The 15,820-nt window shown below is 39.1% G+C and overlaps 1 protein-coding gene across 1 annotated transcript in view; it reads left to right on the forward strand.

Moving 5' to 3' along the window:
- Positions 1 to 473: 473 nt before the first annotated feature.
- MPPE1 (metallophosphoesterase 1) overlaps positions 474 to 15,820 on the forward strand; it is a 19,685-nt gene continuing 4,338 nt past the window's right edge. The window contains exons 1-7 of the mRNA XM_025044900.1: positions 474 to 557; positions 1,421 to 1,509; positions 6,938 to 7,115; positions 8,640 to 9,039; positions 11,385 to 11,493; positions 13,170 to 13,273; positions 13,912 to 13,986. Of these exons, the coding sequence (XP_024900668.1) occupies positions 8,765 to 9,039; positions 11,385 to 11,493; positions 13,170 to 13,273; positions 13,912 to 13,986 (563 nt within the window). The 5' untranslated portion in view covers positions 474 to 557; positions 1,421 to 1,509; positions 6,938 to 7,115; positions 8,640 to 8,764. The remainder of the gene's footprint in view (positions 558 to 1,420; positions 1,510 to 6,937; positions 7,116 to 8,639; positions 9,040 to 11,384; positions 11,494 to 13,169; positions 13,274 to 13,911; positions 13,987 to 15,820) is intronic.

Below are 15,820 nucleotides of genomic sequence, written 5' to 3' on the forward strand. Positions count from 1 at the left end.
TGCAACGAACCGGCGCTGTGGTCCGGGGACCCAGCGCGTGGCCGCCCCGAGCCCTAGGTTCCCCGGCCCGGCTGCCAGTGTCCTTGAGTCCTAACGGCCTTTCGGTCCATATCCAAACGACTTCTCTTCGGAGCGCTCCGCACGCCTTTCTGGGGTGTCGTTCTTGTCCCCGGCCTCCATCCATTTGCAGCGACTTCCCAGGGGTTACGATGAGTGACAGTACTCAGGACTCAGGCACATAGAAAAATCATGCGATATTTAAGGATGGCACAAAGGACCGAGCCGTTGAGGAAGATGCAGCCGCGTGTCTGTGTTTACTTTTCTTTGAACCTACTGTTTCGAGTTGACCTGCGGTGGCTCCCTTCCTGGGGTTGCAGGCCAGCAGGCTCTGTTTGCACAGCGCGCCGGGCGGGGCGGAGGCGGGCCTCTCCGGGATGTCTGGAGGTTATTCGACCAGACTGAGGACGCTGGGGCGGGGTTCCAGGGCAACCGTGACACGCCCAGGCGAGCCGCGGAAGCAGGAAGCTGCGAGGAGCTCAGTGGGACTCGGAGGACAGGTGAGTCGGAGGACATATGAGATGATGGGGTTTGGCGCGCTGGGCTTGCTTTGCTTCCGGATCTTCCTTGTGTCCTGCTGAGCGCTCAGTGCAAGCAGGATTTTACGTGAGTTCTTGTGACCATGTTATAATACTTACGCTTCTAGGTGAATTGCTATTTCATGTCACTGCAAACTGGAACCTCCTTGCCCTTTTAGGATTGCAAATTAACCTATTGAAAAAACAGGTTATAGAGATTAGTTATTTATTTGCTGGAAAATCACTATTACTCAAGGCCCGTGTATTAAGTCTTAGGGGCTTCCACTTACTAGTTTACTGATATAGATTTAAAAAAATCTCTTATCTTAAAATACTATTTAAGATGGAAAATTTAACAGGCAAATAGCCATTGACGACGTCGTGGTAATAATATATTTAAGATAATGAGCAAGTAATAAAAAATTATAGGTCAGTGCATAGTAAATATTTTTTAATGCTTTTTGGGAGTGGGAATTTAGATATTTAATGATAACTTTGAAGTTAAAAGCCAATGGAGAAAATATTTTGCTCCCTGTTGTGGACTGCAGCCACTATTCTTATGTGTTGGGCAATATAGGACAATTTAGTATACATGTCATATATAAATATACTATAATTTAAAAAACCTATTCTTGAACAATAACATAATGTCAGTCATTTTCCTTTAGCTGTGTGGTTCCCAGCATTTTTTTTTTTTTCTTTTAATGTTGGTTAAGTTCCTTTTCTGTGTCTCACAGGGCAGCAGCCATGTGCCCTGCAAGAAGTGGTGCATTTTCCATTTTAGTAATAGTTAACTGAATGAAAGGTTATTCAGCAACAAAACTCTCATTTTCTGTTTATTTCAGGTGAAGGTGCTCTGATTTGGGGGAGCACAAGCCAATTTAGAGCCTTCATATGGCATAGAGTCTCATCTACCAGTTGCATTCTTTAAAAGGTGAGAAGGTGACTTAGTGATACTCCCCTAAACCCAGGCTCCTAAGACTTATTTTAAATATATAAAAGTAGTAGATTTAGTCCTGAAACGAAGCCTTTGTTACAGGATATTGTTAGCTTGTTGGGTTCTGTGTGTGTTTTCTGTTTTAAAAAAATTTGTGGCAAAACCTACATAACATAAAATTTAGTATTTTAACCATTTTTAAGTGTGCAGTTCAGTGGCATTAAGTACATTTGCATTGTTCTGCAACCACCACAGGATCCATTTCCATAACTTTTTCACCTTTCCAAATTGAAACGCCACATCCATTAAATAATAACTCCCACCAACCCTCCCTCAGCCCCTGGTACCCACCATTTTACACTCCTTTAGGTGTTCCTTTTATAATTGGAATCATATAATATTTGTCGTCCTGCAACTGGCTTATTTCAGTTAGCATACTGTCCTCAAGGTTATCTGTGCTATAGCATATATTAGAATTTCATTATTAACATTTCATGAAAAAATGTTAATTATGGTAAAATACACATAAAATTTACCATTTTGCCAATTTTTAATGACTATTCTTTTAGAGCAGTTTTAGGTTCACAGCAAAATTGAGCAGAAAGTTGAGTTCCTGTATACCCCTGCCTCCACATAGTACAACCTCCCCCATTATCAACATCCTCTACCAGAGTGATACATTTGTTACAGTTGGTGAATCTACCTTGATACATCATAATCACCCAGAGTCCATAGTTTACATTACGTCTACTCTTGGTGTACATTCCATGTTGTTTTTTTTTTTTTAACAATGTATAATGACACAGATCCACTATTAATAGTATAATTCAGAGTATTGCCCTAAAATCCTCTGTGTTTCACCTGTTCATGCCTCCCTACTATTCCACCCCAATCCCTGGCAACTGCTTTTTACTGTCTCCATAGTTTTGCCTTTTCCAGAATGTCATATAGAAGGAATCATATGGTATGTAGCCTTTTCAGTTTGGTATCTTTCACTTACTAATGTACATTTAAGGTCTTTCAATGTTTTTTCATGGCTTGATAGTTCATTCTTTTTAGCACTGAATCATATTTCATTGTTTGGATGTTACATAGTTTATCCATTCATCTACTGAAGGACATCTTAGTTGCTTCCAAGTTTTGGCAATTCTAAATAAAACTGCTACAAATATCTATGGGCAGGTTTTTGTGAGGACATAAGTTTTAAACTCATTTTGGTAAATACCAAGCATCACAGTTACTGGATCATAGGGTAAGAGTATGTTTAGTTTTATAAGAAATTGCCAAACTTTCTTCCAAAGTGAACGTACCACTGCGTTCTTACCAACAATAAGTGAGAGCTCCTGTTGCTCCACAGCCTCATCAAGCATTTGATGTCACTGTTCTGGATTTTGGCCATTCTAACAGGTGTGTAGTGACATCTTATTTTAATTTGTATTTCCCTGGTGACATACGATGTGGAACATTTTTACATATGCTTTTTTGCCAATATTCTTCAGTGAGATGTCTGTTACGGTCTTTGTTCCATTTTAAATTTATTTTTAATTCTTAAGTTTTATTTTTTACCCAGCTATATTGAGGTACAATCGACAAATAAAATTGTACATATTTAAAATGTACAACGTGATGATTTGAAATATGTGTATGTGTGATTATTACCACAGTCAAGTTAATTAACATGTCCATCATCTCACATAGTTACCTTTTTTTGTGTGTGGTGATAACGCTTAAGATTTGTTTTCTTATGTTTATCTATTTTTAAATCAGGTTGGTTGTTTTCTTATTGCGTTTCAATATTTCTTTGTATGTGTTGGTTAACAGTCCTTTATTAGATGTGTCTTTTGTAAATATTTTTCTCCCAGTCTGGGGCTTGTCCTCATTCTCTTGAACTACCTTACCCACTTTTAAGTGTATAGTTCAGTAGTGTTGAGTATATTCACATGGTTGTCTAAGTAATCTCTAGAATTTTTCCATCTTACAAACATGAAATTATATATCCATGAAATAATAATTCCCCATTTTCCCTCCCCCAGCCCCTGGCAACTACCATTCCACTTTCTGTTTCTATGAATTTGACTACTTTAGGTACCTCATATAAATGGAATCATAATATTTGTCTTTTTGTGACTGTCTAATTTCATTTAGCATAATGTCCTCAAGATTCATCCATTTTGTAATATGTGTCAAAATTTTTTTCCTTTCTAAAGAGCTGAATAATATTCCATTGCATGTAGATGGATATATACTACATCTCGTTTATTCATTCATCCATTGATGGACATTTGTTTTGTTCCCACCTTTTGGCTATTGTGAATAATGCTGCTAATGAACATGGGTATACTAATACCTGAGTCCCTGCTTTCAATTCTTTTGAGTATATATCTAGAAGTGAAATTGCTGGATCATATAGTAATTCTATTTTTAATTTTTTGAGGAACCACCATACTGTTTTCTCCAGTGGCTGCACCATTTTACGTTCCCACCAGCAATGCATAAGAGTTCCAGTTTCTCCAAGTCTTTGCCAATGCTTGTTATTTTCTATTTTGTTTTGTTCATAACCATCCTGTCTCCACCTTCTCCCTGCTCTTTTGTGAGTAAATTTCCTGAGATCACACACTTCTTAGGCTGCCTGGATTACATAGCCTGGGGCCTAGAGGAGGACCTAGGAGCTACTGAGCATTTCTGTGTACTTCCTTCTCTTTTAGAAGAAAGCTGTTTTCTCCAAAGAGGCTCAGAGAAGATTGTCATTACTTCTCTGTTCATCAGAGAGCTACTTGAGTGTTTCATTTGTAGAGTTCCTCACAGGGCCTGCTGAGACTTTTCCATGTACCCATTTGCCAGTCTTTAAAATTCTGCCTCACCCTTTGATCAAAAGGAACAGGAACAATGTCTGTATAGTTTCCTCTTGTTTCTATGACTGGAGACTGTTAAGCATTTAAAGGCAGATCATGGACCAAAAGAACGATAATATGTATGTTTGTAATTCTAAAATGTTTGGGGAAATAAGACTAAATGTAAGCCACTTAATGCCATAGACATTTATTGAGCACCTACTGTTTGTAGGCACCATGCTGGGCCATAAGAGGAGGTGGGATATGAAAATAAACAAGGCAACATCTCTGTTTTAGAGAGTTTACAGCCTAGTGCAGTACACATAACCAGCACACATGGATACATCTATATAAAAATGGAAACAAAAGTTTCATGAAAGAAACTTTGCTATGCCTTGCCTTTACTATGTGTAGTATAGGCTAGTATTTTCTATTCTGTTTTTTAAAATTCTGGTCACAAATCATCAAATTGAGTTCATAAACCAGTGATGGGTCAATTTTAGCTTCCTGAAAAGCTCTGGTATAGCAGGTGTCATTAAGCTGTTTCAGCACTTTAGTTCTTACCAAGGCCTTTCAGAACCTTTAATATTGAGCATAGCTCCCTTACAGACAAGGAGAGGTCCTGAGAGGCATGCATCTGCCTTTTGTTCCTAGGCCAGGCTGAACTGTGTTTGGAAGGCCTGTATAGTTTTCCTGTTGGATTATCATTTGATGAATTTACTAAAACTGACAAATTGAACTTGGAGAGTGAAAACAATAGCATTTTCGTAATTTTGCTTTTTGAACCCAAACCTGCAAAGGAAAGCTTTTAATATGGGCAGAATTATCACTTACAAGAAAGCAAAACACAGAATATAGTCTTTATTCAAATCTCTCATTTCCTAATTTTATAGTCTAGTGGTACAAGATGAATAAACTCATTTTTTTCCACATTATTTATTGATCTGATGAAGGACCAGACCCTCTTTTCATTTAGTCTAGGAAAGAACACATTTTCTCTCCTGTTAGCCTGTGAGAGCTTACACATGGAAGGGATGGTAGTGTTTATTCAGGCTGTGTGGCTGTGGAGATTTTAAATTGTTGGGCTGCTTATTATGCTTGAGATAAAATTTAAGGTTTACTTTTAGAGAGGGACTTCAGATGTGAAGCATTAGACAGTGCAACTCAATAAATAAGTAAACAGGTTCAGACCCTGATGGCCATAGCTTCTAGATTCTCTCCAATTATTGGCCTTTGTTCTCTCTAACCTGATTATAGCTATTTGAATTGAGTACTGTTGCATTGAGCCTGTTGGCATTCTTCAGATTTTAAACTTTACTCTGTAATCTAATCCTGACATACTTGCCTCAGAGAAAAATTTACTTTTTAAAAACACTTTCATGAACATCATTTCTATCAATTAGCATAACATCAGCGGAGGTAGGTATTGTGATCCCTATCATGAGGCTCAGAAAGGGCCCGTGGCTTGCCCAAGGTCTCAGAGCAGAACTGCGGCATTCTAAGTCTCCTAATGAATGGCCCTGTGTAGGATATTTTTTTATTTCTCTGTGGGAAAAAAGAACATAGAAGTTTGAGGGAAGGGCCAGGGCTCTCCTAACCTTTAGTTTCTTTGTGCAAGGCCCTCCTTATCAAAGCTGACCAGTTAGTCATCCTCTGAAGCAGTCAGCCTAGAGGCACAGGGCCCAGCTGGGTGGGCTCAGTAGGATCAAACTTACTTGAGAGTCAGTCAGGTTAGGGAGAGCTGTGTTGCCTGTGAGTGCAAACCCATGGCTTCTCTCTTGGTGTCATCTGTCCCGTTCTTTTTGGTCCAGGGAAGCGGGAGGGCTGCAATTTTGTTTCCTATCTGGTCCCTGAATCCCACTGTGGCCTCACTTGTGAGGGCAGCATCGCCTTACTTGTTCTATGCCACTCATTTTTCCTTGCTGTGTTCTAAGATCTTAGCTTTACTACCAAAACTCTGTTGTCTCAGAAGTGGGTGTAGAAGAGCAGTTATAAAGTTGTCATCTTGGGAAACTTAGAGCCTGTAAAGAGCAAAGATTTGCATACTGGAAGAATTCTAAACTGAATCCCAGAAGATTGGGGTCCTGTCCCTGTCGGCTTATCCTCTGTGGTCTGAAAAAACATTAAAGTTTTAGGAAGTTTTAACTGCTGTTTTGGCCTTAGCTTCTAGGATCTAGGAGATTCTAGGCTCTTCGAAAGAAACGAGATAGTAAGATCAAATGGTTGCTTTTCATATATTTGATTGAATCAAAACAAAGGAAATTAGATGGTATTAAGGATTATATCATTATTCCTTAGAGTTTCTCTTTTCTGTCTTTTATGAATATCAGCCAAATAGAGAATCCATGCCCTTAGTCACATTGGTGAATGGTTACTAACAACATTGGTACAATCATTCTAACGTTTGATTGCAGACAGATGGATGACAGCAAAAAAGAGTTGTTACTTTCTCTTCATCTGCATCAGATTAGGCACTAGCTTTATAGGGCGAAATTATCCACAGGGTGACTACACATCCTGAACTGCCTGTAACAGCCCTGGGTTATGCCGTGGTCCTGTTTTTATTATGATTAGTACACATTTCACTCTCAAAGGTGTCCCCAGTTGGAAGATAAAGTGTATGGTCACTCTAGTCATGTGGCATGTGTGGTCCAACCTTAGAGAAAACAGAGATGGCAAGGAAGCTCCAAGCAGGACAAGCTATGGTGTGTGATCACCGGTGGTCTGGACCCAGTTGATAAAGATGTTGTGGATTTTCTGCGTAGAATTCCGGTAAGACAGTTGATCATAGATTACGTGCACGATTTCCTCTGATCTCTCCAAGAGGACATATTTAAAATCTAGCACCTATGTGCTGTTCTCTCTTTAATCAAGTACAATACTTAATAAAAATAATAAAAATTATTTTGAGTGCAGACAGAAGAATGTTAAAGACTTGAGATACAGAGCTCTTTATTTCACTCCTATCCTGTCATTTCATCTGTTTTGAAAAGCCACAAATGGAGTGAGTCCTTCCTAGTACAGAACAACTGTCAGTGCCCCATTTGAATAATCATGAAGATATTTCCTTATTTTATCAATTTCTGAAAATATTTTCAATTCTGGGTTTTCCATTTTTGGTAATGGCTCAAAATACATGTTTGCCCCTGTTTACTTGTTTTTAGGTAAGTCTTTAAAATTTTCCAAATATAGTGGTTGCTTATTATAGAACACCAATGTGAAATAAGCTAGGGACTTTTATAGGGACTGGGGCTTATCTGCAGATGTGAACGGGGATGAAAACTGAATTTCACAGAAATTATTTTATCATGTTTTGATTCCTATCAACCATAGGAAGATTTCTAGATTCAGCTTAGAAAATCATCTTTCCAGAAAAGGATTTTCTTTATTTATTGGCTGAGCTAGGATCTCTGGTCAGTGTCGCATAGCCACTACCCCCTGTAAGACTTCTGGAACCACTCCCATAGCTGAGTGTTCCATAACCTTCAGGTCACCATCCATTTTAAGATTTTCATCTTGAGCATTAGTTGAGGAACCTTAAATAAAATGCCACCTCTTATAGCCTGTCCTTTTATCAACCTTTCTCTTCAGATGTGTCAAAAATAGATGTTTTCTTTATAGGGTGCAAAGTTTATATATATCTCAGATGAATCCATAAACATTTTAAAGGTTCCCATAGAGAAACCACTGCACATAAATGTCTTATTACAGAAGGCCATCCAGAGTTTTAAAGCTAATTTGCAGGCGAAAAGTCCATACTGTGAAAGAATATATAATCTGAGTGCAGTATTCATAGATAGGGCTCCGTCAGACCCTGTCCTCTGAGCCCAGAGTGAAATACATTGTTTGGATATCTGAAGTACATTGTGCATGAATATTTACTCCTTTTGTGGAAAAGAGTGTAGAAAAGTAATGAATTCACCAACATCACAGGAAGCTTATCACCTATTGATTTTTAAGGCCCTGGAGGGGGTGACAGTAAATCCTTTTTGGATCAAATTACACTTAAATAACATTTGTTGACTTTCCCTATTATGTTTATTACCTTAAACATCCTTCTGATAGATTTTTGTTTAATGATTTCCAAAGCAGTAATAAAATTTTATCATCTTAGTAGGAAGGTATACTGATAGCATTATTCTGGTCTATGGAAGTGAAGAGACATCCTAGCCAACCAGTTATTATCCTTATTAGTAATCAGACTTATTATTATTGTAAGTTTATGGGACAGTTTGTTCATTTGGGAACGTGATAGTAGCATTAAGAACCGTAATCCAATCCTTTCCCTTTTCTCAGGTACATGGCTAAGACCTCACCTGGACACCTTCTGCACCTTACTCAGGATTCTACAGTTTTCTCATTGGTGAATTCTTGATGGATCTGACTCTTGGTTGCTGGCAACTCCATCCAGGGCAGGAGAAATGGCTACTATCAAACTCTGGTTTGGAAGGCAGAATTTTCATCTGTTGAAGAGTTTTTTGCTGTTGAAAATTATAGCTGTTGTCTTTGCCGTGGTTCTATTTTGTGAATTTTTAATTTATTACTTAGTGATCTTTCGGTGTAATTGGCCTGAGGTAAAAATTCGAGCCTATGACGGTAAACGAGAGACTCTTGAACCTGTGCTGAAAGCCATGTTTTTGGCTGATACCCACCTGCTCGGGGAAGTAAGAGGCCACTGGCTAGACAAATTACGAAGGTAGGAACTAAAAACCATGAATCATTCTGAAATTCTGTAGGAAAAAAGACATAATCCTCTCCCCATAGGTCAGGGTTAATGGCTTCAGAGTACTCATTAATTTATATTTTTCTTTCAAAGAAGGACATATAAGATATTTGACTTTTCCTTTAATTTACTATTTACAGAGTATCTGTTATGTACAAAGACCCAGAAATTGGAAGGCAGGTCTGGATTTGAGTCTTGTGACTTTGGACAAGTCACTAGGGCCCTCCAAGCCTGTCTCTGCCCCGTCGTTTGTAACTGGGTTAATAAGAGAAACTCCACAGGCTATGGGAAGAAAATGCCCACAGCAACGCCCAGCACATGGCCGTGGGCTGCAAAGGTAGTTTTCTCTTTTCCCTGGGTGGGAAGGACACAGAGCTGGGTTGGTGGTCTCCTCTCATAGTCACTGGTGTGTAATTTTGAGCTCACTGGTTTTTGCCCACTCTGGGCAGCAGAACAGAATTTTGTTGTCCCCCTGGGGAGAGGATCAGGTACTGTTCCTCCACCTTAGACCTACCCAGCATTGTCTGTTTTCCCATCAGGAGGCTTTTTAAAAGATGTAATTGTGGTGAAATACACATAACATAAATGTTACCATCTTAAACATTTTTATGTAAGTGTAATTATAATTGTCCTTTTGGTACTAGCTTATTTTACTTAGCATAATGTCTTCAAGGTTCATCCATGTTGCAGCGTGTGTCAAAATTATTTTTCCTTTTTTTAAGGCTGAATATCTATTGTATGTTTACACTACATTTTGTTTACCCATTCGTCTGTCAATAGACTCCTGTGTTGCTTCCATCATTTGGCTACTGTGACAAATGTCCACCAAAAGGCCATTGATGAGTGCTTTCAACCACCAGCTGGTTGAAAGCTGGCGACCCTGTACCTGGTGACCCTGTACCCTGACCCCTTTTCCTTACCAGGGCTTTGTCTGTGCCTCTCTGAACAGGTCTCTAGTCTTGTGCGAGGGAGTGTCCTCAGAGTGTTTTGGATATAGATGAACCCTACGTTGGGTGGCGAGGGGAGATGTGTGATGTCCCAGGGGTGGGTTAAAAAGATAAGATGAAACAAGGGCATATGGAGGGGCTGCTGTACTTTTTTACTCAGAGTTTTAAACCAAAAGAGGCTCGATATAGAGAAGACCAGAGTGAGACTGAGCTCCTTGGGCTTTGTTTCGGTCTCATAGATCACGCTTTATTTATGACCCTTGAGTAGCCTTCCCTGCCCTCTTGTTGCTGCTGTTTCCAGATGCTTTCTTCTCCAAGGCGAATGACATAAGTCGAGAAAAATGGAGAATTACATTTGGAGAGGTATCTTGAGTGAAAATGTACCATGTAGTGGTTTATATGGGGCCTAAAACGTCTCCTCTGACCAGAAGTTACTGTCCCCTATTAATGTGCCCCAGGGCGGAACATTCCCCGTTTGCAGGGGAGAAGCAGCCAGAAACATACCTTAAAAAGGAGGGAAAAATTGGAGTCCTTAAGAAAATGACACAGATCAGAGTTGGTTAGGGAGAAGAGAGGGAGGGTTGAGAAAGCACTAACATTTTTGAATACCAGCTATGTGCCAGAATTTTACAAATGCTATCTCATTCAGTCCCATAACTATCCTGTGAAAGTAGGTTTTTATTGTCTTCATTTACCAACGAAGAAACTAGGAAACTAGGAATCAAAGAAAGTAGCCAACATTTTCAAGGCAGCACAACTGGTTCATGAGTGGAGCTGGGATGTTAAGCCATTGCCCGTCAGGTTTCAGGTCCCAGGCTCTTTTCATTTGCTTGTCTCACCTACAGATTGATTACTTGTGTGCCTGAAGTCTACAGGATTTAGTTTTGATATTGGCTAGTGTGTTTCTCTCCGTGTCTCTTCCCAACTCTGAAAGCAGGAAAGAAGTTGAGGTCCCTTCAAGAAGAAGTGAAAGTTAAGCCAGATGGCTGTCATTTCCTCAGAGTGCTGCCAAATCACTCCACATTGGGCAGTTTTGGAAGCAGCATAAAGCTTTCAGATCCCTGGGGCTTTTGTGACTGAGTGATGGCTTTGGGGTACAGTATAGGGACTGATCTGTGGGTACCACACAGGGCAAGCCACCCTTTGATATATGTGAGAACAGCAGCCTGACTCTCCTTTGGCGACTTTGTGACCCACTTTTAATCAGATATTGACTGTCTGCCTCCTCTAAGCTGTGGATGAGAATGCGATAATGGGGCCATGGAAGAAAGAGAATGGGACCATTTAGTTCACTTTTTAAATGACCCCTTAGACAGATGTAGTCTCCAACCAAGAAACAGACCAATGCCTTTTTCCTGTTGGTCTCTATAGGGAATGGCAAATGGAGAGAGCCTTCCAGACGGCTCTGTGGTTGTTGCAGCCAGAAGTTGTCTTCATTCTGGGGGACATCTTTGATGAAGGGAAGTGGAGCTCCTCCCAGGTAGGACCCTGCAATCCTGGCACCCTAATCCCACTTTCAGGGTCCTTCACGGCAGCCCAGAGGATCCATGAAGCAATATCAGCTAGGGTTGGAAGTTTTGCTTAATACCAGTATTAAAAATGTATAGTCTGTCTTGAAGGTTATTAGGATCTGTGTCTAATGACAATCTTGAGTTAGGTTGACTAATCTTATATTTGTCTGTGTAGGAAATATGTAGATTAGCCAGCTGTCACTTTGTTGGAATGCACATTACCATGAACCTCTTGAGAAAGGGCAATATTGGCAAGATGGATGCTATTTCAGTTGTCTCCAAAATTACAGAATACACATGGAAATGTAATTTGACTTTACACTCTTATTTAACTATTAAACCATAAGAACCATGCTATAAAAGTTATTTGTTACTGTCCTCTGATTTTCTTTCTTCTGAGAGAGAGGTGCATAAGGAGCCATGGGGGCTTAGCATGAGGTTCGTTTGTCTTCAGAGGTCCCTGAGACCTCTGCCTGGGTATTGAGGTAGGAGCCTTTCTACAGACCAAAAAGAAATTCTGTTCTCACCTTAGCTGTCAGAATGCTTTGCTTTTACATTCCTAGAATTAATGAGAGAAAAAAAAAAAAAAAAAACTCTTCTTGCTGCTTGGTTAAAAATGTTTAGTCACTGATAGTTTTTAGAAGATAGTAAAAATACATTGGCATTTCACAGGACAATCCAAAAGCTGTACAAAGAAAGTTTTGGTGCAGATATGATAGAAACTCATGGTTTGTAGGGTTGTAATGTTTGTTTTATCTAGTTCAAAATTAAATATGATAATGGAAATGTTATATGTAAAAGGCAACTAATTATAAAATGATATTGGATGTATATGCTGTTTTTCCAAATTAAGGGCAACATTTTTATGTTTCTATGTTTTTCTAATTTTATGTTATTTTAATTTTATATTATTCTAACTTTAAATATTCTTTGTTAAAGTGAAATCTTTGTAAATGTGTTGAGGGACTCTCTACACAACATATTTCCCTAGGTTGGGCCATATTTAAAACTTTTAGGATAAAGTTGATTACTATTCAACTAGGTATTGTCTACCCTAGAGTGTCCAATTGATGTTTTTAAGCTTAATAAAAGTAAGAACCATGTACACAGAATTCTCAAGCTTTGATAGTTAAAGCAAATGTCGGAATATTCTTGAAATATTTGTTGGATGGTATCTTTCTTTCCCCCACTTCTCATCAAGTCTCACCCCCACAGTTGTGGCCACAGGGAAATGCTCATGCTGAAGGATTTGCTCATTCTTGTCTTGAGACACGTAAATTTACTCGACATTTCCTAAGAGTCTCTTATAAAATGTTCAGATCTGATGTAATTCTTAAGCTGGGGTCCATGTGTCATCTTCAAGGGATCTTGAAATAATGGGTGTATCAACCAAATATTTTGGGGATTTCCAGTTAATGTTTTAAGATGGGGGATACCATTTAATTAAAATTTGGCATCAAATAATTAAAATATTCATTTTGGATAAGAAGTTTGATGTAGAATTAGAAATTCTGATTGGTACATTAGCTTCATGAACATCTGATTTGGACAGGGAATTCTCACCATCAGAATGGGGGTTGTGATTTTTTAGCCACAAGGAAGAAAAGGTTCTCTGGGTCTCAGCAGTGACTCTTTTATTCCATAGGCCTGGGCGGATGATGTGGAGCGGTTTCACAAAATGTTCAGACACCCACGTCATGTGCAGCTGAAGGTAGTTGCTGGCAACCATGACATTGGCTTCCACTATCAGTAAGTAGTTCACTAAAGCCTTGCAACATGGTAGCTCTTGCTAACTATAATTCTGAACCTGCTACAGTTCCGATGAAAGCCTTATTTGGGCTGTGTAGAGGGAATTTGTATTCCTTGTAAGATGTAAGCTCTGGAATGTAAACTTCGTGAAGGCAGAGTTTTGTCTTGGTGTGTCGTCACCCTCAACAAATCTCTGTGAAATGAACGATCTGTGTGTGCCCTTGGATGATTCTAACTGGAAACTTACCTTTAATGGCCAGTTATTTTCTTTGGGAATCAGGAAACAAGATGATTTAGACTTTAATAGCTAATGTTTATATAGTGCTTATATGTGTCAACCTGTTTTAAGCACTTTACTTCCATATATTAACTCTTTTCATCTTTATATGTTCCTCTTATTTTACTCATTGTACCAGTGAGGAAACTGAGGCCCTGGGGACAAAGTCCCTTGCCAGGCCTTACCGTTAGTCAGTAGGGGAGCTGAGAGTGGCACCTACTTAGTCTTGGGCCAGCTAGAGCTCTCAGTTAACAATGCTAGTCTGGCACTCAAATCCTGAAAGTTATTTTTTGTGTTCATGATAACTCATAAGAAGTTTTAAAATGGCCTGAAAAATGTTTCTTTTTGCAATTGAATGTAGGATGAGCACATACAGAATAAAACGATTTGAGGAAGTTTTCAACCGTGAGAGGCTGTTTTCATGGAAAGGAATTAAGTGAGTATTATTTGCGGATTCTCACGAAGACCTTTAGTCCTTGGAAACTTAATTTTTCAGAAGTGATTGCTATACTGGGTCAGACCCATGCTCTGTCTGGCCTGGTTTTCAGTCTCTGATGAAGGCGCCTCAGGCTGGCCTTGTTTATGGTCCCCCTGGGAGTAACTGTCTTGGTTTTCCCTAACAACCTATAGTGAATTGGTTAGTTTATTACTTTACCTAGCCACCAAGAGAATTTTATTCTTTCTGTCGATACTGTCTCTGGGTGGTATAAATTTCATCAGCCCACTTTGTAAAGGAGTATTTTTTATTTGCTTAAAATTTACTTATTTCCCTTTATAAAGGTTGTTCCTGTGGTTATAGTATCCTAGGATTTGGTGGCAAGTGTGTTCACTGTGCTCTATAGCTCTGCGCCTACCCACTCCCATCAGCCTTGGTTTTTTATTTAATATATATATATATTTACCATAATTCGGTTGGCAGAGCTTTTATTTCCATAGTGATACATGAAATATTAATTCATTTTAAAGCTGAGATCATTTTAGAATTGATGAAATGTGGTATAGTTTGTTGGATTATTTCTTTCCTTCCTATCATAACTGTCTAGAATGTATGTGCATAGAGTATTAGACCCTCTGAATTGGGCATCTACAGCTCAACTTTTCTCTATTTTTCATTCTTTTTTTTTTTTTCAAATACAGTTGACATTCAATATTATTTTATATTAGTGGTTAGAAATTTATATAATTTATGAAGTGATCTTTCCAATTAGTCAAGGATTCACCTGGCCCTATACATAATTATTATGGTATTATTGACTATATTCCTTATCATCAGCCTTAATTTTTAGATCAAAGCTTCCTAACCCTATAGTCTGACCATCAGCACGAGCTTCCCCTCTGCATGACCATTTTTGTGCACGACTCTGGACCCTTTCTGGGTGTGTGTGTGTGTGTGTGTGTGTGTGCGCGCGTGTTTGCAGCACAGTGTACCAGACTGTACGCATTATTCTAGCTGCAGACCTAGTGGAGAGAGAAAAGGTGGTAGAGGAAGTTTTTTCCTATTTTGATCATATCCTTTCCCTGGTGTCCAGTACTCCGTTGGCTTTGGCTGGATCAGCTCACTAGCCTGTCAAATGAGATGACCTGTGTGAAGCTCCCCAGAGACCAGGGTTCAGTGGCTTCTCCACAAATGCTTGCTCCTTTCATCTTTTTGCCTGTAGCTGCCAGACTAACTTCTTTTCCCGAGTTATAATGGAGACTTGGCACAGTTTAATTTTTTTCTCCCTTGTCATAGAGTTTAGGAAATTTTAAACACACTGATCATATTTCGGATCATTTGATTAGTCAGCAACTCATCTCTAAAATTCTTTAAATTTCAAACAATCTTTATGACCCATACCTTCTTCATGTGTATAGGAAATAAAAGTGTATATAATGAGATTTTATAGAAAATATAATTAAGGTAAAGTGATTGCAAAGGAGAATCATAATTGACTTTGGGATTATCCATACTAGTCAGCTCTAACCAGCACCCCCATCCCCCAACACTGCCTTCTTTGCTGGGTGCATGGATGTTGCCGAATGTTGCCCATGGTTTACTTTACGTAGTGATAACAATATCTAACATTTTCTGAGTACTTTCTACTGGCATGCCCTATTCTGTTGTATTATTTCATTAATCCTCACAATGCACTGATGGCGTGGTGTCCTATTTCTATTCCCATTTTGCATATGAGGCACAGAGAGACCAAGTAATTTGCCCAAGGACACATGGTTCAATGCTGAATTTAGTGGTAGTTTAACTGCAGAGCTTCTGTGATCTGGGATTTATT

The sequence above is a fragment of the Pteropus alecto genome, unplaced genomic scaffold, assembly GCF_000325575.1.
Source record: "Pteropus alecto unplaced genomic scaffold, ASM32557v1 scaffold233, whole genome shotgun sequence".
Classification (NCBI taxonomy): domain Eukaryota; kingdom Metazoa; phylum Chordata; class Mammalia; order Chiroptera; family Pteropodidae; genus Pteropus; species Pteropus alecto.